The sequence below is a fragment of the Porites lutea genome, chromosome 12, assembly GCF_958299795.1.
Source record: "Porites lutea chromosome 12, jaPorLute2.1, whole genome shotgun sequence".
Lineage (NCBI taxonomy): Eukaryota > Metazoa > Cnidaria > Anthozoa > Scleractinia > Poritidae > Porites > Porites lutea.
In genome coordinates this window covers 77,501-102,021 of record NC_133212.1, presented here as the reverse complement: position 1 = coordinate 102,021, position 24,521 = coordinate 77,501, and the positions used below count along the sequence as shown (strand labels likewise).

At 37.2% G+C, this 24,521-nt stretch overlaps 3 protein-coding genes across 6 annotated transcripts in view; 1 reads left to right on the top strand and 2 right to left on the bottom strand.

The window, feature by feature from the left end:
- Positions 1-1,370, bottom strand: part of LOC140921667 (tetratricopeptide repeat protein 39B-like) — a 9,136-nt gene extending 7,766 nt beyond the window's left edge. For both annotated transcript variants that reach the window (XM_073371676.1, XM_073371675.1), the window contains exon 1: positions 1,204-1,370. In XM_073371676.1, the coding sequence (XP_073227777.1) occupies positions 1,204-1,241 (38 nt within the window). In that variant the 5' untranslated portion in view covers positions 1,242-1,370. The remainder of the gene's footprint in view (positions 1-1,203) is intronic.
- On the top strand, positions 1,346-13,125 carry LOC140921666 (lysine-specific demethylase 4C-like). 2 transcript variants are annotated; one of them, XM_073371674.1, is made up of 21 exons: positions 1,346-1,821; positions 1,955-2,051; positions 3,915-3,990; positions 4,254-4,559; positions 5,297-5,346; positions 5,756-5,859; positions 6,139-6,276; positions 6,593-6,652; positions 7,058-7,263; positions 7,482-7,603; positions 7,833-8,005; positions 8,239-8,485; positions 8,669-8,757; positions 9,142-9,197; positions 9,532-9,640; positions 9,748-9,942; positions 10,043-10,110; positions 10,194-10,296; positions 10,411-10,530; positions 11,033-11,125; positions 11,286-13,125. In XM_073371674.1, exons 1-21 carry the CDS (start codon positions 1,699-1,701, stop codon positions 11,382-11,384), a joined length of 2,634 nt encoding a protein of 877 aa, XP_073227775.1. In that variant the 5' UTR covers positions 1,346-1,698; the 3' UTR covers positions 11,385-13,125. The 2 variants fall into 2 exon arrangements, with proteins under 2 accessions (XP_073227775.1, XP_073227774.1); XM_073371673.1 differs by having other exon boundaries at positions 7,479-7,603.
- The window catches only part of LOC140921665 (WD repeat-containing protein 36-like), a 12,722-nt gene continuing 1,316 nt past the window's right edge, over positions 13,116-24,521 (bottom strand). Inside the window, exons 3-24 of one of the 2 annotated variants that reach the window (XM_073371671.1) lie at positions 23,832-23,932; positions 23,022-23,136; positions 22,648-22,780; positions 22,237-22,291; positions 21,623-21,755; positions 21,232-21,407; positions 20,998-21,118; positions 20,595-20,660; positions 19,613-19,693; positions 19,053-19,195; positions 18,480-18,594; positions 17,862-17,944; positions 17,692-17,774; positions 17,355-17,463; positions 16,978-17,057; positions 16,489-16,596; positions 16,011-16,117; positions 15,647-15,825; positions 15,176-15,295; positions 14,781-14,871; positions 13,730-13,917; positions 13,116-13,425 (exon numbers count right to left, since the gene is read on the bottom strand). In XM_073371671.1, coding sequence (XP_073227772.1) covers positions 13,276-13,425; positions 13,730-13,917; positions 14,781-14,871; positions 15,176-15,295; positions 15,647-15,825; positions 16,011-16,117; positions 16,489-16,596; positions 16,978-17,057; positions 17,355-17,463; positions 17,692-17,774; positions 17,862-17,944; positions 18,480-18,594; positions 19,053-19,195; positions 19,613-19,693; positions 20,595-20,660; positions 20,998-21,118; positions 21,232-21,407; positions 21,623-21,755; positions 22,237-22,291; positions 22,648-22,780; positions 23,022-23,136; positions 23,832-23,932 — 2,537 coding nt within the window. In that variant the 3' untranslated portion in view covers positions 13,116-13,275. Of the gene's footprint in view, positions 13,426-13,729; positions 13,918-14,780; positions 14,872-15,175; positions 15,296-15,646; positions 15,826-16,010; positions 16,118-16,488; positions 16,597-16,977; positions 17,058-17,354; positions 17,464-17,691; positions 17,775-17,861; positions 17,945-18,479; positions 18,595-19,052; positions 19,196-19,612; positions 19,694-20,594; positions 20,661-20,997; positions 21,119-21,231; positions 21,408-21,622; positions 21,756-22,236; positions 22,292-22,647; positions 22,781-23,021; positions 23,137-23,791; positions 23,933-24,521 lie in introns of both variants that reach the window. The other variant, XM_073371672.1, reaches the window with a different exon arrangement.

The window sequence follows — 24,521 nt, the reverse complement described above, 5'->3', positions numbered from 1 at the left end:
TTAGAAACAAGAAAATAATCAAACTAAGCCACACTTAATAAGAGAATGGGACCCTGTGTACTGGGTACTATCAAAGTGTAATATTATATACAGTGCAATATTCAACTGCGACAGGGTAAATACTATGGTACCTGATTCCACACATAAAATAATGACAGCTCCCTTTTCAAATAGTTTTCATGGCAAGGGTAATAAAAAAACCACAACTTTTAACACGCCTGATATGTTATAGTGAACAAAGCAATACCATTGTAAACAAATTAATGTTTACTGAATTCCATAAGTGTTAAGACACTTGAAATTTTTGTTTGCCTCTTTTTATCTTGAATTGTAATGTGAAAACTAATGTTAATGTTTTTGATCTCTCAGTCTGAGAAGGTGATTTAAGGATTACAGAGAAAGGAATGGTAAAAAACGATGCTGTTCACTCTGTGACATATAAAGTTTAACAGTTAAAGGGATTTATAAAGAAAAAATACTGAAATAATCGGAATGTTTCAGTACACTTCCTTGTTTTGGAGAAGTGTTCTGCTCCCATTAGCTCAAATCTATATAATGTTCTATTTATTATTGATCTTTATAAAATAACTAAGATAGTACGCACGCCCTGATTGGTTAAAAACCTACGGTTTATTGTGCCGGTAAACTCATAGAAATCTGAAACACACTTTAAAGTTATTTTATAAAAGCAATAGACCACACTTTCCATGGGTTTACCGGCGTGATGGGGATGTTGGAAGAACACTCGAAATGCTTGTAAATCACTCTCCTTCGGCTCGTGATTTACAAACTTTTCTCGTGTTCTCCCAACATCCCTATCACGCCGGTAAACCCATAGAAAGTGTGGTCTACTGCTTAAATAATTGCGCAGCTTGAGAGTAGCAAACATACATCAACCAACAATAGAAATTATTAACCATGACAGTTGTACTTATGCATATATTTGCCCGTCCATTTTGTGGATAGAAGGTTAGAAGAGTGGACTTGCACCGGGGGAGTAAAAATAACTCTTTACATACTTTCCTTGGCCGCATGAGTGTTTCAGTTTTAACCACGCAATATAAAAATATGTATATGTATATGTATATGTAGTAAGGTATGTAGCCTACAGAAAGTTCCTAAAACTGAAACTGCGCTCCTTCACAAATTCGATCAACTAATACCTCCTTCGACTGTAACAGACAGACATTAAATCCAACCAACCTGTGTTTACTACCAACGCTCGCATTACTTCCTGCCATTTTTGGTGTTAAATATCCTCTCCTTAACTACATAACGTGTGTCATGGAGTGGAAAATGTCGATAGAAACAGCTCATAACAAAGCGGAAATCCACCTCACACCTGTCGACGACGAAAGACTCTTGTTTACAAGGCGGCTATCGCGCTCCAGTTCTTTACCGTGAGACTTACTTACCCCTCCCTACTGGAAACTTTGGTTGGAGGAGCGCGGAGCGGTCAGCAGACGTCATGTCATCTGTGTCACAACAGAAAAGAGCCGCTCACAAAGAGACAAAAGTGAGAAAGGTTTTTGCGGTTTATTTAGAAGTAAATTCGCTGTTTCCTCTAAAGTGATGTATCGAAATGAAAAGCAGGGAATATTACTCTCAACGTTGTTGAAGTGTGTTTGAGGATTAATATGTTCTGAGTCTAAAAACGATCCAGTCTTTGTGTTAAACCGAAACGTTGGAGCAACAAACATGGCTTCACAAGAGGGCAGTAAAATCATGGTATTTCGTCCGACTCTCGAAGAGTTTGCAAACTTTTCTATTTATATTCGAAAAATGGAAGAAATGGGAGCTCATCGGGCCGGTGTAGCCAAGGTTAGTTCAGAAAAAATTGGTCAGATTTGTTTTGTTTTGTTTTGTGTTTATATGCAGTGTTTTCGCACCGCACGTGGTGTAAATTTCACATCAGGGACAGTTTATCGGTATTTAAGAATACTTTCCTTTCCAGGTCATACCTCCAAAAGAATGGATTCCACGAAGGAGCTATGAAGACGTAGATATCACAATTCCTGCGCCTATACTTCAAGTTGTTACTGGAACACAAGGTAAGCGGACAGAGTTTAGATTAAATGGCAAAAGACAACGTTTAAAAAGACCTCGAAAGTTACAAGTTGTGAAAATCAACCTTCAGCAGCATCAGTATAACTAAGCTTATATACGGGAAAGTGCTTGGTTCAAAGTGGAAAAAAGTAGGAATGTTTCGTGACCTTTCATTAGCTGATATTAAGTGAAAATTAAGCTGAACTATATTTTTTGACACGCAAATTAGAACATTTCCTAATTTGCTATGAGACCAAGCTACAAGTGTACACTGCTTGCATGTAGAGCTAGAAACGCGAAGGACTATTCCGAGATCAAACGTTGTAATGAGGGTGACTTTAAAAGTTAGATTTAAAGGCACTTAGGTTGCAGCTGTTAAACTAAGAGTATACAAAATGCTCATTGGAGCGTGTTGAAAACAATAACAAATTCAAAAGCACTTTTCATCACGTTATAAGCTAAACATAAGCCTATGCATTAAATTAAGGTAAAGAACGAGCTTTGTGGCTTCGTTGTTATTGTTTGCAATTATTTGATGCAAGTTTTCAAGTCCAGACACGTACGAGCTCGCCTTAAAACAAAAATATTGTATTTTAAAACACAAGCTCTATTCATCGTACTACCATCTCGTGGGTGTATTTCCGTTTAATCTCACCTTGTATCTCATTTAATTACCAAGTCATCGGAAATTATAAAACCTTAAGTCCCTTTCCCATGAAAAATCATCCTTCTGATTTGGAAAGTAATAACCATTTCTGCCAATTCTTTGGCCACGCATCACAATTGGTGTTCAACAACCGATTTCAGTGGGATTTTCAAAGTCACTAGTAAATTATTGTTCATTTTAATCACTAGTGAGGGAAATTTGGGCAGGTGGGTTACCCACACCTTTTCCGGGTTTTAGTAGTCAAAGGTGTCACTGTTCAGTTTATAGAACAGCTAGTTTTTTGTCCATGCAAATAATAAAATCCTTTAAATACAACATCCTTGAGTGATGAGAATTGCTAGCTTAAGTGCATTTGAAACTCTGGTCAAGAAGCAAAGTTAAAGCCAGTCTGCGACTTCTCTTCACTTTCTAAGATCTGATTTAATTAAACATTTTTTGTCTATTTAGGGCATAGGAATGACATAAGCTTTTATTGATAAACTACGCATAATAGAGAAAAAGAAGTGGTGATATCACAGAATGGTTGGCATTTTCTGCAAGAACAAGATGAAAAATGTTCACTCTCTAAAAATCAGCCTGTTGGTGTAAATTGGTGGGGAGATATTAGCAATATTGTTCTCCAGTGACTCCATATATATATCCTTCTAAAATTAGCCTGGACCGTAAATGTTACGTTTGTCCATCCTTTTTGTTGTTTGAAGAGTTAGTATAAGAACCAACCCCAGACCCAGATCTAGGATAAATACTGACTGATTTCCTAAGCAAGCACCAAAAGTGCAAGCTTCTAGGTGATCCGGGGGTATGCTCCACCAAGAAATTATTTGGATTTTAACTCCCTTAAGTCCCCTTTCCTTGGTTTCTGAGTCATTCAGACAGGATATTTACCCCTTCCATTCTCCTTGGATGAATCCTTGCAAATCAGTACATTATTAATTTTCATCATGGTTAATTTCCATGTTGTATTGGTTATGGAGCAGGATTTTAATGTGGAAAGTTTTTTTTTTTTAATTTAAAATATATATATTCATTATGAAAAATCTGATCAATTTCTGTAAAATGGTGGAAACCAACAAGAAACCGAGCCTGAACCCACAAGAAACTCATTGACTACCTTTTTCACCCTCTTCCAGGACTGCCTCACAACTAAGCTTAGCTTATTTTGTGACTATTCTCATTTTTGTGTGTGTGTGTCGTGTTGTAGGACTTTACCAGTTGTTTAACGTCCAAAAGAAAGAAATGTCCTTAAGTGATTTCAAGGAACTTGCCAACAGTGAGAGGTACAAACTAAATTGATTTTAAAACATAATATGGTAAATGTTGCTTTGTATTTCTGTGGCTGCTATTTGTACTGTAATGAGAACGGATAATAGAAACAACAAAAACATCATAATGCTAAAAAAATTGCAATACTTAGTTTTATGGTTGAAATCACCAAGTTACTTCACATGAGCCAAGTTGAAATCAAATTTAGGCCTTATCCTTAAGACCCCTAATAATTGAACTTGTAGTTAACTCTTATGTTGTTTTATTCCTGTTTTAGTCACAAACCACCTACGAATGATCCTGATGAGATTGAACGGAAGTATTGGAAAAATGTAACATTTAACAATCCCATTTATGCTGCGGATATACCAGGAACCATTTTTGACAAGAATGTTCAAGAGTGGAACATAGGAAACTTAGGAACAATTCTTGACTTGATAAAACAAGAATATGGTGTACATATAGAAGGCGTGAATACTCCTTATCTATACTTTGGTATGTGGAAAGCATCATTTGCCTGGCACACTGAAGATATGGATCTCTACAGTATTAACTATTTACACTTTGGAGCCCCTAAAACATGGTAAGAAGTTATATTAACTTAATTAGATTGAACTGCTTGCAAATTAGGAGGTGTATCAGCCTGAGAATACTTCAGCATTTCTTGGTGGCAAAACTTGAATAACAACTGCTAACAACTTTGGAACCGCCTAGGATAGAAATTGCACTAAGTAGCTTTTCATTGAAACACTAATTACTGGCGTGCAAAAATGAGCCACGTATCAACCAAAACACTTCTTGTCATGTAAACTTTAAGCAGTACAGTTCTTACAAGGCAAGTCTATCAGACATGTATTGTTCAGACTTAAACGTTTTAAGTATCTGACTCCAAAGAACAATGGTTGAAACCAACTGAAAGATCTGACAACAGTACGGTCAAACATCATTAACAAAGACACTGAGGGGTCCTAGAAAGTGTCCATGTTAACAGGTTTTCTAGAGAACGTGTAAACAGGCTTTTTTCCCCAGGGAAAAAGCAAACTGTCCATAGTAATGTTATGAGGTGTTCATAAAGCAGGGTTGGACTGTATACACACTGGAACCTCTGTTTAGACAAATGCATTACCAACTAGTCATTAGCCAACTTTTGCTAGATTAGAGGTTATCTGGATGATCCAATGGAATTAGGATTATTGCACTTTTAAGTCCAATATCCTTAGAGCCTTCACATGAAGGCTGAGGGTTACAAGTGAAAAGTAATGAATAATACATTCAAATCCAACTGATAATTACATGTAAATTATTGTTATCTGACTTAAGGTATGCCATACCTCCTGAACATGGACAGCGCCTGGAAAGACTAGCTGCTGGTAGGTGTTCATTAACTCATCAGCATTGAAATGCTCAGATTGCACTTCCAATGAGTGATCATTTGCTGATTAATGTATCCATGCACCTTCCTCCTTAAGCAAAAGGTAGAAGTAAAAATAGTATATAACAAACCAGAACTAAGTTAAAAGGGGATAAGTTACAACATTTTAAACAGACCCCAGAACTCAAACCTGGTTCACCTCATTTAAAACAAACTTACCAGACAATTATGCCTATTGTTTTCCCTGCACGTTAATACACCCAACTGTGAGTTGATACAGTCCGAGTTTGGTACCTGCCCTATTGTATTTCTTATTTAATTTTCTCACCCAACATCTAGTTTCTACATGTATTAATTTACTATCATGAAAAAACCTTTTTAGTGACCTTTGAGTATATTTCTTGCAGGCTTTTTTCCAGGAAGTTTCCAAAGCTGTTCTCAATTTCTTCGTCATAAAATGACCATTATCTCTCCACAAGTACTGCGGAAGTTTTCAATTCCTTATGACAAGGTATTATACAGTCATTATCTATAATAACTGTAAGGAATTTACCACGTTTAGACAGCTGCCAGAGAACAAGAACCAGGCAACCAATTTCATTTGGGGCTTATAATGACATTAAAGGCAAATTCATTTTATGAGTTTTCATTGTGTAATAATTTAGTTCTAGTTTAGTGAACAGATCAAAAAGCCCTGGCAAGGGTTTGGTGGTAAATAATCCACTTTTCTAAACTGTAAGCCTAAATTCACACCATTGCTTATTTTTGACATGGCTGTTTTCATTTGCAGATCACTCAAGAAGCAGGCCAGTTCATCATAACATTTCCATATGGGTACCACTGTGGTTTCAACAATGGCTTTAATTGTGCTGAGTCAACAAATTTTGCATCGGAAAGATGGATTGATTATGGGAAGAGAGCACAAGTGGTATGTGTGGACTCTGTAACAATAAACTGTACAAATTGATTGTTTCAGTTTAATGCAAAATCAGGTGCTAACACAGATCTATTAAAAGTTGTCAGTTTTACAGCATGTACTGTTAAGAATTTTAAACCCAGTCAACAGGGGGGGCAGTTTAATGGGAAACCACATGGTTTGGAGGGAACTTCAAAACAAAGCCAAAAATAATGTTGACAAATCAGCTTGTAAATAGCATGGTTTTGAGAAGATTACAAGATTACACATAGCACCGCCAGCCTTAGTGTGTTATTTATCCATGATTTATTCTTTCTTTTTTGGACAGTGTACGTGTAAAAAAGATACTGTCAAGATCTGTATGGATGTATTTGTGAAGACTTATCAGGTAAAATTAGAAGTGATTAAATAGTTAATCTTTGCTTATTTTATTTACTGCCAATAAGCCAACCATCTTTCACCTGATTTTCACTTTTGGTGTTACAAATGTGTGGTCCATATATGCGCAGGTTAGTTGTGTACTCTGGTATGTCCTTAATGTGGCACTTTTTCTGCCAAGTTACAGGTTAGATTAGTAATGTAATATTGTACATGTGAAGCAACTTATAAAAGTTTGGGATCATTATACCTTTCTGGGAAACTGCCCACTTACCCCTCCCCAGCAGTTTCCCAGAAATGTACAATGATCCAAAGTTGAATTCTCCCTTGCAAACTATAAGAATCAAGGAATATTTGCTTAGTTATGTTGGAGTACACTCAAATATTGGTATTGAGTGTGAAGGCTTTTTTGCAGCCAGATCAGTGGGAAGAGTACATGAAAAGCAAGCAAAAAGACAACACTGATAGTGATGATGATGATGATGAGGAACAGCAGATTGAAGCCAGTGAGAAAAGGAAGGAAATGACAGATAAAAGCAGGAGGAAAACAAAATCTAAGATCATAGATCTTGATGATGATATGCCACTCTCAAAATTGAAAGAAGCACTTCTTGCTGAAAAGTAAGAAGCCATTGAATGTATTGATTGATGTCAATGATGCACAAGTGGTTGTGAAGTTTGTATTGATACTTTTGATAATTTTAAAGGAAAGACAAAATTCTTTTTGATTTAATCCTGTCAGCTCAAAGTGATAACAATAATACTATTCCCCTGAAAAAGAAAAATTTTACTCCTTGGATGTTATAAAAAATGTAATTTTGTTTGTTTTGTGATAGCAGAAAGTTTTTACTGCCAGGAAAGTCAGCAGCAAGCAAGAGACAACCCATAGTAACAAAATCCTTCACCCTGCCAAGCAGTGCAGGAAGACGGAAGAAGATGGAGGAAACTAAACCAGAAAAAGGTTCTGCATTGTTTAAGTGATGTTTGTAATTTCATCAATATTAAAACAAATGAGTTGTAGACCCAATTATCCCTGTTTTTTTCTTTTTTCTTTCTTTTCTTTGGGGGGGGGGGGGTAGGGGAATATAGTAATTGTGTATATACACGTAGCCTTGGTGCTGTTTTTTCACTAAGGTCAAAAGATTATTTTTCTTCAGTCGGTAATGACCACGACATGGTTTAATTTTCAGGGCATAAACGTGCTGAATTACATAGCAGCAGATCAAATAAAAGCTTGGTCAGCACCCTCAGTGGACTTTGGCACAAGCAGCTGCCCAATTTTGAGATGGAGCAGGCCTTCAATGTTGTCTTTTCACAGCTTGGGGCTCACTGTTCTGTGTGTAACTACTTCTCAGAATTGGAGGTGAGCAATGTCAGCTAAATCAAGTGAGAAAAGTCTTTGAACCGCCTTGATGTCTTTTGTTACACTCTTAACTGCCATTAGCAAAGCCCCTTTGTGTATCTTCTGGGGTGATTTGCATTTGTGGTGGAAGTAAAAAAAGTCATGTCTACTTTTCATTATGCATCCCTGACCAGTGTAGTTGGTGAATTTTTTTAAAGTCCTCTTTAAATTACATAATTAAAAATTGTTTTCAGGGACCATTTCAGAGGGATATTTTGACCAATCTTCAGGAAAAACTTCATCAACCACTGTCCAGCTTAATCGCAGGCTTAGCTGACGTCACTCATGCAACGCATTCTGTTCCAAGAGTACCAGAGATATGTTTCATGTCTGATGACTCCTCCCCTGAGAGTATGAGCTCATGGCTTGATATCATGTTTACTACAGATACAGCTAGTCCTCTACTGCGATGTGAAGCATGTCAAGTGCTTGTTCATGCCAGTAAGTTGCTTTCTTTGCTTTTTCTTTAAAACAAAACAAGTGCATGTTTTTTCTAACAACTGGTGTTTGGGGGAACTGGAAATGCTATAGCCTTTACACTTCCTTCAGCCCAACCAACTCCTGAGGATTTCTAATAACAAGGGATTAATTATTTATGTCACTGTTGGTGTCCTTGTCTGTCAGGTTGTTATGGAGTAAGCAATATACCAAGCGATGGTGGGTGGAGATGTCAGAGATGTTCACAACAAGATCACACTGCTGTTCAAACAAGTGTAAGTATGGCTCTGCCTATATTAATAGCTTGTCTAATCATCAGCTTTCCTTTGGTTCTCTAGTCCTTTTGGCTGCATTTCCAAACATAATAATCTTACATTTGCTAACTGCATTAGTTTTTGGCAATGAAAATACTCCAGCTTAGAATCTGTAGAAACCTTTGGAAAATTTGTAAATGATAATAGTGCAGAAAATCATGTAGTAGTGACATATTCATCAGACCCTTGAACAACCTAACTAGACCACCACTATAGAGATTGTTTTCCCACTCTCTGTCTAGCAAAAAATTACCTTATGAAGGAGTCCCAAAAAGGCTTACTTTTGCCGTGTAAGGTTGGTTCATAACAAGAAAATTTGCACTATTATATTTGATTGTTTTGCAGTACTGTTCCCTTTGTACCCTAGGGGGAGGAGCTCTCAAGAGAACAACAGACAACAGGTATAATAATTAAATCAATTTTGTCCCTGGGACTAGGCTGTGTTCAAAATGTATTATAAAGACAAAGAAAACCCAGTTACGAATCTTATTACATTACTAATCTTTATACACACCTTCTCTCCTCATGCCCTGTGGCATGTAAGCTATTCAAACTCTTTGTCAGCCGCTACTGCTTACACCTCGTCCCAGGAGCCCCAAACCGCTTTTCTCCTTTCTTGTTCCACAACAACCAAAAAATATATTTTCAGGTGCAAGGGCACTGTCTCCTCTGCTTTATTTCCACTGGTTTAGTTGATGCCAGCCTGTGCTTGATGTCTTGTATTCCTCTTTTTAGATGGGCCCATGTTGGCTGTGCTGTGGCAGTGCCTGAAGTAATTTTTGTAGATGTTAATCTTAGAGAAGCAATTAATACAAATCAAGTCAGTTCAGCAAGAAAAAAGCTTGTAAGTAGAATTTGACTTAACATACGCCAGTTGTTAAAAAAGCTAGATTTGTACTAAGGTGTCCTTACTTCTGTTCTTATTATGTTCTCTGTTTTGTGGATACACAGAAGTGCTACTACTGTCGATCACGTTTGCAGTCCAGCGGAAAAGATCAAGGTGCATGCGTGCAGTGCTGTGCAGGAAAGTGTGCGGTTTCCTACCATGTCACATGCTTTGTTATGGCGGGGTTCGGACTGGAAGCAAGTGACTGGCCGCAACCCACTGAAACTTATTGTGATAGACATCAGAAGTCAAGAACTAAAGTGAGTCATTTAAACTTACCGATAACATAGTGAAGTTGTTGTTGTTGTTGTTGTTGTTGTTTTTCCACTTGATCTTCCTTTATTATCATCTTCTTTTCAGGGAAAACAACGTGACTTTTCCGTTATCCATTCTGGTGAATCCGTTGTCGCCAAACACAAAAATGGAAGGTAACTGGAACTTGATAAAGATCAGTTTTTGATGGTCACACCGCCTCTTGCTGACTCCTGACCGTCACTTGTATGTGTTTCAGATTTTACCATGGAGTAGTACGAGATACAACTTCTGAGGAATACTACGTGGTATCATTCGATGATGGAACTTACTGTGACAATCTTCCTCCAAGTGACATTGCCGTAAGTTACCGCTCAGTTTGAATATATCAAATCTGTCATTCTGTGACATGCTGGCAAACCCTAACCATGCACCATGTTGACTGAGATGGGTCATAACTTGTTTGGTTCTTGTAGAGTCACGATAGCACAGGAAGGGATATTCCTGTAGGAAGCAAAGTACAAGTCAAATGGGGAGATGATCAAGATCTGTTCATGGCAAGAGTCACTGGTCGAAGGATTAGCGTTACCTATCAGGTAAGCACTAGTTTCCATTTGTTACTTTATGTAGGAAAAAAGGGTTGAAATTCAGGCAAGTCCGGCCAGAAACACTAGAAGTTGTGACCGAACTATTCTTCTTTTATTACCTTTACTGGTTATCCAGTAAGAGCGAGCGAAACTCAGTCTACTATGTTACTGTGAGGATGAATGTGACAGGCACCTGCGATTACCACGTGACTAGGGTTTGGCGTTCAGTATACAGAGTAAAGTAATGCAAACCTCTCAAGTGATGGCTCCCAGTTGGCTGTTTGTCTTAAAAGAAGCTTTTAAGGCCAAGGAGTTTTGAAACCGGCGCCACCCACTGACCATAATGTTCTCTTAGCAGCGTAAAGTGTGAAACAGTACATTCAGTTGTTGAGTCCTCAAGGTCCGAGGGCTGGTTTCAGGAATAAATGAACATCATTTCAGACCGAACATCTCACGTCGGTGCATAACAACGATACGTTCCCACTAAACGTCTTGAACATTGTTTCGTCAGGTTGAATTTGAGGACGACTCTTGGCTGAATGTGCGTCGGGAGGATGTCTACAAAGCAAACGAAGAGCTTCCGATAAAAGTACAACAACGACTAGTGAGTAGCAGGCTGTAGTACCATAACATTACAGTGTAGTTATCTTACCTGGTACTATATATTCCCTTGCCAACATAATACACTACGTTACATTACAGTGTGCTACGTGAAGAAGAACTACTCAAGTGACTTCTTTCCATTTTTTTTCCTTTTTTTTCAGTCTTCCGCCACGGAAAGAGCAAATCTGTCTTACTGGGACGACATTCCTGAACACAACGCCAAGCGACCACGAAAACAAAACCCGCGATTTTTGGAGTAAAGAGTTGTACTATATGAATTTATTTTGGGGGCTAGTCCCTTACGCAGGCGTTCTTTTCCCTTACCTGCTACAAGCTATAAGCTATTTTGTTAACAGAATTACATCACTGGTCACGCTACCTTCAACTGTAGGGTAAACATATTTCTCCTCCATGATGTAAATTTTACACGATCTTCCTTCCGTATGAAGTGAAGATATTGCTTACTGCCTTTACAGTTTAGAGTTTAAGCTACCAGACAAGCCTGCATGCATACTTTGAACTTACAATTTAACATGCCATGCTTACGTTACCTTGATAGTGTTTACTTCACCCTCGCCTTGGCATTGGCGTGACCATCAAGCGAGACTAACTATCACACACGGCCGGCTTTTCAATTCTTCTCATAAAGTAGCAGCTGAGTAAGACGCTATTCCGCTGTAAGTTAAGGGAAAATGCAGCCACCACAAAAAGTATTTGGTTTACAATTAGATCATAATGGGCTGGCCCATAGCTGACATCGTGACGGCATTCTTGATTCTTTTTTCTTGTTTTTTTTTCAAACTTAGAGACGCGATGAAAGCGTCCATCTCAGAGTGTCTTCATAGATAAAGACAACATACAGTAGGCTCGTCTCGTGAGATTTGATTTTCTGACTGGAGTATAAATTCTTTTTTATCGCCCATAGCCAACACTAAGCAACTAAAGAACCAGCGTTTCATCTGGCATTCAGATACCTTGAACTCGGTTTAACAACTAAGTTGCTCGTTCTTTTTTACAACCCATTTCTTAGTGTCTGGATATCAAATGAACTGACCTGCTGCACAAAATGGTGTTTGGTATCAGTAAAATAAAACCCGGTTATGTGGTTAAGTGTACAAAAAGGTTTTCTACAAATTGCTTTAAAGGACAATTTATATTTATTAAGTAAAACATGATTTGTACAGTTATAATTACAACAATAATTTGCTCAAATTCTTCCACGGGCTCCACATTAAAAACCATACATGCATAAGTTCGATGGCATATTCAGCCTCTTGAAAAGTAAAAAGGTGTTGAATCTAGGCAATGTTTGTTTTCTGACACTTTCTGCTATGTAAGCAGCGCTTATTTAGTGTTATGTTAGTCCTACTTGGTCATTATCGCGCGAATAATTTACGTAGTTTAGGAGAAAAAGTAAAGTAGAGCCTGATTGCTGGTTCTAGAATTATTTAGTTGCAGCTATTTATAATTATCACTTATTTAGTGCTGCGCTTACTTCAATTTCCCATCCTTGAAAAAACAAGAGGCTTTTTACATTAATTCGTTAACAGTTAACAGATTTCACCGCTGTTTGTGTACGAGTGGCAGAGAGTTGTTACGAGGCATGTGTGTGGTTAAACCAGGCTTAAGCTCCAACATTGTTGACCATCGAGTTTGTTACGCGAGGACGATAGGAGAAATAGGCCATAATAAAGAAAATCTGTTGGTCACAAGGACTTAATTGTTACAACATGACCCGCAACGTTGAAGCAGGACATAGTTCTGCTCCAACTTAGCCTGCCAAACAGTGTCAATCTAAAAACATCCCAAAACTTAAGTTAGCAATGTTGGAATGCTTCATCTTGGCTTTACATATTGTTATTTAGCTATTTAACTGCTTCGAACATCACTTTCCATTTTCTTCAACGTGATGACTTCACCACACCCACATTCATGCGTTTATACGTTTTATCCAATTTCCTCTGAAGCTTTGGGATTCCATTAAAAGTTTTGAAAATCCTTGTTCACTGAGTGTTTCGTTATATTTAATGTTCAACCATGAACAACTGTGCTTAAAAGCTCCAAAGTAAGAGACCAAGGAAATACGGACGTAGAAACTTGGAGAAACTCACATGTTCCATCATGGATCAGTCTTGTTGCCGGAAGTGGTCATTATATCACAGCACTCTTAAGATAACTCACCAAGCATACACACTGGTTAAGTAAATCTTGAATGCTTGACCAGGCTGCTGAATGTTCTGTTTGTATACGCCGCGCAATGGTGGTCAGTTCAGGAAAATGCGCTACTGTGGGACCATGAAGCTGCAGTAAAAGACAGACCACAGTAAAATCAGTTCATAGGGTTGAAACGTATACGTAATGCAAGGAAACCATGTGATGGAATGAAGGGTTACTTTGTAAAGATACTGTGCTGATGTGCTGATAAGGTGGGTGGGAATGTGTCTTTATAACTAAATAGAGTTAATGAGGTGCTAACTGCGATTGATAACGATCCTAAACAACGAGCGACAAAAGGTTCTGTACTACACAAAACATCTGCAAAGCTCGTCTTCGTATAGAGAAATTCAATACTGATCAAGAGATAATCACGAAAGTGACAGGTCACCTTGAGAAAGAGCCCCAGTATGGCCTCGGTGAACTCAAAGTCTGTTCGTAGTCGAAGTTGATGCTCAATAAACAGCATGAAAATTTCAAGCAGCTTGACATCTCCTCCAGCAGAAGGACCAAGACAACGAATTTCAGCATCAATTGACGAAGGACCCATTGATTTGAGCAGGTCCAGCACAGATTCATCTGTAAAGTAACGAAATATAAGATAATACGGACTACACTGGCTTCTATCACCAGGGTGCTTGCCATTCGGGCTAGCTATAGCTAGCATGTACTTGCCCAAACATCACTTTAACTAGCCCTAAAAGCTTTTTGATGAGCAGGTTTGAATACACAGTCCTTCTGTAATTTGAATTCTCAAAAAACTTCACTTGCCCATCGGGCACGCTAAGAACAAAACAAAACTCAATGCAGGGCTGGCACTACAGCAAAATCAGCCCTTTACCCTAGAGCCAGCCCTGCACTGAGTTTTGTTTTATTTTACACTTTAAGTGACGTCTGGCTACAGCATCTCTTTAATTAGAGATCCGGCAAGAGGAACCAGTCAGTTTTATTTACGCGTTGCGTAGACCTCTGCATTCAAACAGTTTTTCCTAAAGAACAAAAGTCACTAGCCCGATAGCAAAATCCTCTAGCCCCAGGCTATCGGACAATACTTGATTTGCACGCTGTGTCACTCTTGTAACTTAAACAAGGGACAGATTGTTGCTGCTCTAAAATCTTAGTGTTGTAACCTTTCATCAGAGGAATGCCTAAAATAGGTGCAATAGGTCCATAATTAGTGTCGGCTCCATATGTATATATACATATACATAATGTTATGAGCGCAAGAATAGTCACTTTAGTTTTACAGGAAGAGCACTCCTTGCCCAGTCCACACGCAATCAGTTCGCAATCTCAAAAGGATATGTACCTATTTGGGCGGCCCTCTTAAATACCTACAAGATGGTTTGCTCTTTATTCTTCATTAAATTCTCTTAAAAGAAACCAAGGCGTCAACTTTTAAGTGCTACAAAATTTCCTTAATTAATACACCAATTACTTACAGTTTTCTTTTCTGTTACAGTCTTTCACACATTTTTGAAATTCCGAGTCAGGTTGGAGTTGTTGCATGTTTAGAATCTTTGACTTGCTCTCCTGTGAACAAAAACACCGTAATAGGAGTAAGTACTGCTAAGGTACACTTCAGCTATACCTAGCTACCGTATTTACAGTAATGGGTATAGGGGTAAACCAGCGCACTCATCGTAACAGGAGTAAGTACTGCTAAGGTACACTTCAGCTATACCTTGCTACCGTATTTACAGTAACGGGCCGACTATATGGGTACCAACCAGTGCACTCATCGTAACAGGAGCGTGTGCTACAAAGGTAGACAATACCTTAAGTGGCTTGTTATACACGGTAGCAGGGGTACAGGGATACCAATTAGTACACTCACCGTATTGTCTGCTTGATCGTCTTCGGTTGGAAGAAACTTGGGCACCAGTTCTTGAGTTGTGGGTAGGAAAAATGGCGCAGATTTGGGGGCTTTGGGTGGCTCCTTGGGCTTGTTTCTTTTCTGCCGATTGAAAAAAAGATCACATACCTCAGTATGTTTATGTTAGAGCTAAGTAATCATAGTACAAGATTACAAGACTACAAGAGTATAAAAATTTTTCGAGTATAAAACTGTATTCTGCTGTGACATGCACGTGGCACAATCGACCATAATTCTACCGCACCGAGGATACAAATCATCTCTAAAGAGGCCGGTCTAAACTACAAACTCTGCCAGCAAACCTTCTGTTTAAACTTTTCAACGAGAGTCAAGGCTGTCCTACATGTATTATTGACAAGTAAGTTAACTCGCACTATCCAATTTTCCAACAGAACAAAGATGAACTGCTAAGCTGTGATAGGATAGCTTTACCTTAATTAGCTCTAAACTTGTCAGATGTCTCCATCTTGATTGCGGTAAAAGAGACAGTGTTACAAGTTCATCCGACAGCTGATCAGGACTCTTAAAAGCTGCTTTGTTTTTAGTTACAGCTACGGCGTTATTCTCCAGTTCCGTTCTTGCCGTCGTCTCGTTTTCACCGGCTTCAAATTCTACGGGATAAAGCACACGGTTCTTATAACTGAGCTATAAAACTGGTGTATGGAGTCCACCACTTTCCTACACCTCAGTGATGGAACGCCCGACAAGGTTTAACTCCTGTCGGGAGTCCATTACAAACACAGCTAACACACAAACATTAACTACAAGTGTAGTTGACTGTGCATGGTGACCTTACCATCAATATCCCGCTCTGTCCCTGTTACTGGAAGTTGCTCTATTGTCGGTTGATAGTCCGCGGGAAGAGGAATTAACGATATATCATCGTACAGAGTTTTGTTGGACCTGTTTGTAATAAGATGTTGGTGAGCGGAATTCTAGGTAACACGCTCATTAGGCTTGTCAGTATTTAGTACAGGAGCGCTTGACTTTCATGGTTGTCACAAATAAAAGGAAATTTCTAGCCTAATTGGTTAGACTGGTTGGGTTGGATCCGACTTCAAAAGTTCAAAAAAGCTTCGAAGTAAGTCTAGTTCAGCTAAGTTACTCTTTCGGTTTGGTTAGGGTAATAGGAGAGGTGGGTGGGTGGGGGAGGTGTGGGGGGCTGCAGGTGATTGACCGAAAGAAGGATATGGCCTTGTTAACTGTCGTTCAGAGGCTACGAACCAATGATAAAGAATTCCAAACAAAACAGTAGGGACTTTACTTATACTCACCATAAATATACGCCAAGATCATCAACATGGGTAGTTACAAGGAAATCCTCTACAGGGGACATCGCTAAACTGGTTACTGGAGATTCTACTAAAAAGCAATCTATCAGTCTGCAAAAACAAACAACATCAATAATACTTTATAATGTACGTTTTTCGCTTGACGTCTTATATGACACATGACCTACAGACCGGCAGACAGACTTTATTATCAAAAGAGCGCCAAATGGAACATGTTTTACAAGGATAATAAAGATTCCAAAGAAAGAACAAAAAAAATACAGTTAAAATCTTCCCCAGCCCTTTTTAAATACTGGCTGTAACTCTGTCATCCACAATAACTGACGCATTGTCCAGGATAAGTCCAATCCAAGCTGCAATATTTCCGCAAGAGGCAATGTGGGGATGGACTAGACACACAATGATGATGAAACGAAAGATGTTGACAGCGCTTTTATCAAAGTATAGCAAAAGTAGAGCAGAAATTATTACCTGGCAGCTGGAAGATCCCAGGTCCTCACACTTGAATCCATTGATGATGTGATCAACCACCGGGAATCTGGGCTAAAGGCCTGAACATAAGATATCATGAACGTAATGGGGCAAGATATCAACTGGGACATTGTCCTGTCCCCTGCTCCAGTTGCAATATTCATTCATTTTATTTTATTATCCTCTACTTTGTTTTTCGTTATCTAACTGACGTATTTTATATTGTTATGCACATATTAACTGATAACATGTAACGAATTCAATAAAGTAAAGTAAAGTAAATAAAATGAAAAGGAAAACAAGAAAAGACAGCTGACTGGCATGGAAAGATCCAAAAACATCTGATGAAGTGATGCAATGAAAGCAGAGCTGCTCACCATGTCTGTAATCCTATTTGTATGCCCTCTGAATATCCTTACAACTCTTCTCATATCTATATCTACAACCTGGATTTCAAAGTCATCTAAAGAAACTGCCAGTAAGGAGCTATATAAAGAAAGAAAAAAGAATGTAAGGGAATAGTGTAATAGCTATAAAGAAAAAAGTCAGACGTTCTACAAACCAATTGTCTTTACATCAAAATGATGCATGTTCAGTTACTCCATTCTACTGCAAGACTGGTTATCAATATTACTAATTCAATGAAGTGGGAAATGTCAACTCCAATATTTGAATGTGCACAGGAATCCCACTATTCCTAATGATAATACCTACCTCTCTCTGTGTAACAAAATCTGTGCAATGGGAGCCTCAAACGTCATGGTGTGGAGAAGTTTACGAGCTTTAAAATTCCAAAACTGCAAGAGCCGAAAAAATATTTCACAGGGCATTACATTATGAGGCATTAAGGGCATAATCATATAAAAAAATAATTCAATTTGTACCTTCACTTTACAATCGGCTCCGGCAGTTATAACTTGCTGGTTTACACTGTCAATAGCTAGACCTCTTATGCGACCACTGTGTGCTGAAATTGAAATGCATATTACATGTAACAAATACAGATAATCCATGGGCCACAATGCAGCTGTAAAAGTCTACAAATCTTACACACTCATTATACTAACTCATCTATGTTTTCAGTAAGGGTGAATTTGTGTGTGTCAACTGTGTATGATGGAGCGTTAAGTTGCTTATTTTGGCCACAAACACAGCCTGTCAACAAAACTAAAAGGGAAGGAGCAGAGGCAAATGAAAAGAATCTCCTCCAATTCCTGCTCCTGGCTAACTCTTATGCACTCTTTTTCCTTCCAATGATGGCTCACATGTATGTAGCCTAAGCTTAAAATATGATCCACAGAATATAAACTCTCCTATCTTGTAAATGGTCTTCAGTTCTCACAGTACAGTCTCAAAACATCTTTTATATCTCACATGGCCTCGTTGTTACAACTGACACTCCTTAAAGATCAAAGCTAAGTGTACTCATGGAATACAGGCGATTTTTTTTTTATTTGGCGGGGGAATCACAGGCCTTCCCGCTTATCATATAACTTATTTACCTTTTGGTGTCCCTAAATGCCCTCTGTGAATTCCGGATTGAATGTTAAACATATCAACATGTCCATGAGCATCACCAGTGATGGCAAAATTTCCACAGGAACTCATAGTTGTCACCTGTGGATCACAGAAAAATACAGTTTACTTTCATTATTTAAGAAATTCAGAGGTGTCTGCCAGTGCAGGAGATTAGAATTTGACAAACCACCAGCAATTTAATCCTAAACAAAGATCACCTCACCTACCCCCTTCTTCTGCAAAATGACACTGCTGTACAGGTAACTAAGAATAGTACTAATTTTGGATCTGAAAAAAAGTTATCTTCTCAATTTTAAAACAGTCTCGCACAAAAACCTTCAACTTAAAGTGAATCTTAAAGATGCATTGTTTTCATCCACAATACCAGAGGAGACAAGTAATGTAGATAATCCTGAGAGTTTCCACACTCTGGGAAAATATGTCATAGCCTTCTCAATAACAGCAGTTCAATCAAGGAGTATATTATACTCATATCTGGCATTCATTAGACATACAATAACATATTTCATGTACACACACCAATACTATCTACACACCAGGACAGGGCCAGGATTATCATCAGCTTGTGATTTCAAATGATGTTTACCAATGCTCTTCCTTTGGAAGCTCCACGTCCTGGCTTCCATAGCACCCTGATGGCAAGTCACTATATTGTCCCATGCACTCTGACGCATATCCTCTGCCATAAAGTAATTGCCATAGTTACCAAGTTAAATATTTATCAACCAGGTCCTAGTTGTTCAAACATTGGATAGCACTATTCACAGGATAAATTTCTATCCAGCGGATAATGCAATAATTGTTTCCTATAATACTTACCTGCTGGATAGTGATATATCCAGGAGATAGCGCTGTCCAGTGTTTGAACAACTGAGCCCAGAACTATAGTTATTCAATTTCTCTCTCCATTTAGTATTTGTAATTCTTACATGAAATGGAGCGAAAAATGAGTTGTTTAAAATATACATGATTGATATTTTGTAACACAATAAAGCCACCTAAATATTCTTATAAAATGGTTACAGAAAAGAGCCAAGTAATAGTTTTAGCACACTGTTGAATTCATTGGTCAACTTTATAAAATAATGTTCCATACCAGAAGCAAAATCTATTATTGGTGGCAACTTCAGCTCTTCTAAATTGACACCACGACTCTTGGATTTCTTTGCCAAAGAACCTGTTTTAAACAATATCAAAACCATTGTAAATAAAATCACGCCGGGTCAGCTGACGTGACTTTTGGGTCCCTTAATTGAAGCCAAGGAACTACTTTTACAGTTTTTATCTGTTTGAGCCCAAAGTTTACACAATGGTAGAACTTTGTACTCCAAACAATCGTATGTTTTTTTTGTTTTTCAATTTCAACAGTTTTTGGCAAGAAAATGATGTCACATGATTGACAGCAAAATTGAAACTTCAACTAGTGACCTAACAGATAGATATTTATTATAGAGCATGACATTATAGAAACAAATGTGGAAAAAATTTTTGAAAAGCTCATGCAATTGCTTTAGAAATGTGCTTGTGTTTCTAAAAATAGTAACAAAATGGGGGGAAATTCAAAAATCAAAGCTTAATAACTTCTTAACCAATTGAGCTTTTCAAAAAAAATTTCACTGGTGATTTTACCACTTTGTGCTCTTTGAAAACTACTTATTTGTTACATCGTCAGTTGAAATTTCAATTTTGCGCCAATCATGTGACATCATTTTCTTGCCAAAAACCATCAAAATTGAAAAATAAAAAACATACAATGCTTTGTAATACAAAAATGTACCATACTACAAACTTTGGGCTCAAACAGATAAAAACTGTAAAAGTAGTTCATTGATGGCTTCAATTAAGTGACACAAAAGTTGGGACAGCTGTTCTTACAAATGAATATACTATGTCCAGATAGTATAACAAAATATTAAACATTTGAAGCAAATGAGCACTAAATGGAGGATTAAAGATTCAACACTGAACTGTGCCAGTTTTCAGGGCTCTGCAAGACCCCCTTGTTTTCCATACAGAAATAGTGTTTCAAAGGGGTGACTAATAAAAACATTGTGAAGAGGACAAAAAGCATATGTTACCTTGAGATAATTCACAACTGCGTGCATCTCGCACTTTGGAAATAAACCTCAAACTCCTGTCCAGTCCTAAAACAAACACAGACGTGAATTTAAAACCAAAGAGTGCAAATATTATGGTGTGCTGTTGGGAAGAGTTTATTCTACATATTTTTCCAAGTCAAGAACTTTGCTTCATTTAATCAACAAAACAATAATTTAGTTATTTGGACTAAATGTTCTAAATGTTGAGTCTTATGATGCAGCTACTGAGGGGAGGATGCTTACAATCTAACACTTATATTAAAGGCTGGGCTTTTTTATAAACCAAGCATTCAATCCACAGACTAATGAAAAATTACTTATAGCAAACCACAAAAAAATCGCATATGAGTCATGTCAAAAATTACCATGAAATCATTCTCACCAGCACTCAATATGTCAACTCCCTTGCTGCCATAGAAACGAACTTTTGTAGGAGGGGCACTATGGCATGAGCGTGACCTTAACAAACGGCCACTCCCATCTGGTTGGTCAAATATCCAAATCTAACGGGAACAAAGAACACTGTTTCAGTACACTACTATACTGAACTTTTTATATAAAATCAGATACCAAAATACTTGACCAAATACTTCTGTTTAAAATACATGTAACTCACCTTTAAAGAGTTATCTGGACCATTGGTAACCAGTAGAGGCTGAGAAGGAAGAAATTTCATTCCACAAACCATGCCCTTATGAGCATCACGCAACACAGTACCAAGCTGACGTTTCTCCAAATCCCAAAAAGCAATGTGACCTTCTGTGCTGGCAGAAGCCATGATGGGGTTACCATCTATAAAAAAAAATTCAACACTTGAATTAAGAGAAGAAGCAGAGACCTATTGTGTAATTTAGGACATTTAAAATAGTTAACTAAGTTAGTGTTTTTAACCTTAACTTATAATATTATTTAATAAAAAACATCTCCACCAATGCCATGCATACTCCACTTTACCTTATTATTCGCATCTTTAAAATTTGTATATTGTTAAAAAGTATTCATTGTACCTGTTCTGAATGCAAGAGCTGTCACTGGACCCCACTCCTGCTGGAAACTCATAACAGGTTCATCAAACTTAAGGTTGTGAAGGACCATTTTGCCACTCTGCAGCCCAACACCAACTACATCAACAGCAGGAGCCTGCAAAACAACAAAATAGTCAATAATCATTGTACTTAACTGAAAGTGGAATCAACAGAATCAGAATCATGGTTATTGAAGCATAGCCTTTGCCTTAAGATTTCCAAATTTCTTTCTGAACCCAGTTTCTTTACAACAAGGTAGCTGTCCCCTGTTGAACAGTCAATTTCTGTGCAAATTTCCCTTCTACACTGTAAGGGATAGTAATGTGAATAAAGGGTATGTTATGAAGTAAGAAGAGGGAACAAGGCACAATGTATATTAAGGGCTATTCAGGGAGCTGTGACATTGAACATAAAAAGGGTATTTTATCAAGAAATGTTAGATCCAATGTTCTGATCTACATGATCATAACATTATAGTGTTTCAATAAGAATTCATTCTATTAAAGGTCACCACTATGCTGATGCAATGCTGATTTATGTTAGTAGTAAACAAACTGGTAAGGCATGGTTGAGCATTAAAAATAGTTAGAACTCACTTGTTCTACAGCTAATATGGGTTCTGACCATCCAGAAAATGTATAAATCAATTTGCTATAAGAAAAAGACCATTGGTAAAATTTGCAAAGTACATTCACAATGTATTTGACAATAAAATATAACCTGAAAATGTAAACTGGCCGAAAAATTTCAGCATCAACTAGAATACATGTAATGGTACCTGTATATATGCTACTTATGCAATAAGTTACCAAACTACAACAATACATGTAGTTAATTATGTAGTAAAATTAATCAATAAACAAATCTTCAACCTGCCATTTGCTATCAATTTACTGATCTACAACATTCCTGTACATGGCGTGCTAGAGCAAATATCTTTTAGCAACAAAATAAAGCACTAAAGAATATTAGCAGCTGAAGACTAGAGAGAAAAAATCAATCCATACTTTGTTTTGATGTTCCATAGTTGCATCTGACCCTGTCGACTGCACAGTAAGATCTTATTCAGATATGTACTGGGATGCGTAAAACATGTCACATAAAAATTCTTTGCATTAAATTCCATCTCCAGATATAATTCTACAATGAGATTAGACACTAGTATTAGTAAAATAACTAACTCTATCATGCCATGGTTGACAAGAAACTAGAGATGGGAAGGTTCCATCACTCAGTAGTATCAGCAAACTCGCCCATTAAGTTTGACAACAATTCTTAAACTTGGTAGGCAAGTTTAATTATTTTCTATTGGAAAATAAATTTCAGCCTCCCTTCTGCCAGGATATTTTTTAAAAAACAAAACTGTAATAATTATTTTCACCTGTTGTTTCTACAAGCCATATCCTGACTGTACTTTCTTCATCAACAGAAATCAAATGAGATCCAAATGAAAGAATAAAGTGAATGGTACTTCTGTGCCCCTTAAATTCTGCAACCTAATATAAACAAAAAACAATATTACTGCCGTCGGTAAGGGGAAAAAATATGGGATAAAGTGGTTGCCTCCTGTCAGCTAGGGTTTTCAATCCTGTTGCGTTCAATTTGGATTATTTGTTTCTAATAATTTGAGAGGCATTCCTGTAAACTAGCCAGATAAGCTAAGTGCACTTTACACTATAAACAAACCTTTATAACCTTTTTTTATAACCTTTATAGCAAAAAGGCTCGTAGCTCCTAAGAAAAACTATTGTGCATTATTGAAAGGAAGTGGAACAAAACATCTTACCAACCGCATTTTTTTATCCCAGAAAATTATATAAGCAGCTATTTTGGTCTATCTATTTTTGTTTGTTTTTTGTTTGTTTGTTATTGAGCCTGCTCTCATAAAGACTGAGATTCATCAGGGAGAGAGAGAGAAGAGAAGGAAATGAAATGACACTATAATGTAAAAGGGTCATTTACGTTGGAAAAATATAACAATAAAGGAAACTACATATATGAAAAATTTATTATTTTCAATTATAATATTATATTTACTGTCATTAAAATGAAAAAAAGTGACTCCAAAAAGACAAAGACTACAAACATTGCTCTACAGAACAAAACTCTTACACAGGGCAAGACAAGGCACACAATTTAGTCAACAAGAACCTCTAGATCATCTAGAACTTGTTGTAAAGCAGCAGCAAACCTGTTTTCCCCTTCTCCAGGAAGTCATTTCTTTCCCAGAGGCTGTGATTACCAAGTCTCCGTGTGATAATAAACATGATATCTCCCCAGATTGTAGTAAGCCTATAAATTAAAGAGAAAAAGTTACATCCTGGGCTTAAGTTTATAATATATAAGCTTAAATATTAAAATGGCACTACACAGTGCATACACTGAGCTGATATACTTATAATAATAATAATAATAATAATAATAATAATAATAATAATAATAATAATAATAACAACAAATACTTTAGTTATACCGCAAAAAACAGATCAGCAGAGTATGAAAAAACAACCGGTATAAACTTATGTGCAGTAATAAATATTTCAAGATAAAAAAGAAAAAACAATAGTACATAGTAAAAAAGCAGAAAGACTAATATTTACAATAAAAAGAGGTGTTAAAAAAATCAAAATGAATAATCTAATCTACAATGTACATTTATGCTGTGTTTTGCCTTGTTCTTGCAAATACTTAAATGTCTTTCTTTTAAAAGATCTTAATATTAGGCCATCAACACATAATTCATTAGGTAACTCATTCTAATCTTCGCCTACTAGATAGTGTTAAAAGTCCTACAATCAGGGACAAAAGTAGTTGACACACTTGTTTAAAACGGGTGCTTTTAACAAACATTTAATTCACTTATTATTTCATTCCTTTTAAA

Excerpts from the sequence above, each read along its gene's own strand:
- LOC140921666 (XM_073371673.1), top strand. The coding sequence starts at position 1,699 with ATGGCTTCACAAGAGGGCAGTAAAATCATGGTATTTCGTCCGACTCTC. Across the intron at positions 8,758-9,141 it reads ACACTGCTGTTCAAACAAGT|TACTGTTCCCTTTGTACCCT; the intron begins GTAAGTATGGCT and ends ATTGTTTTGCAG. Across the intron at positions 9,943-10,042 it reads ATCAGAAGTCAAGAACTAAA|GGAAAACAACGTGACTTTTC; the intron begins GTGAGTCATTTA and ends TCTTCTTTTCAG.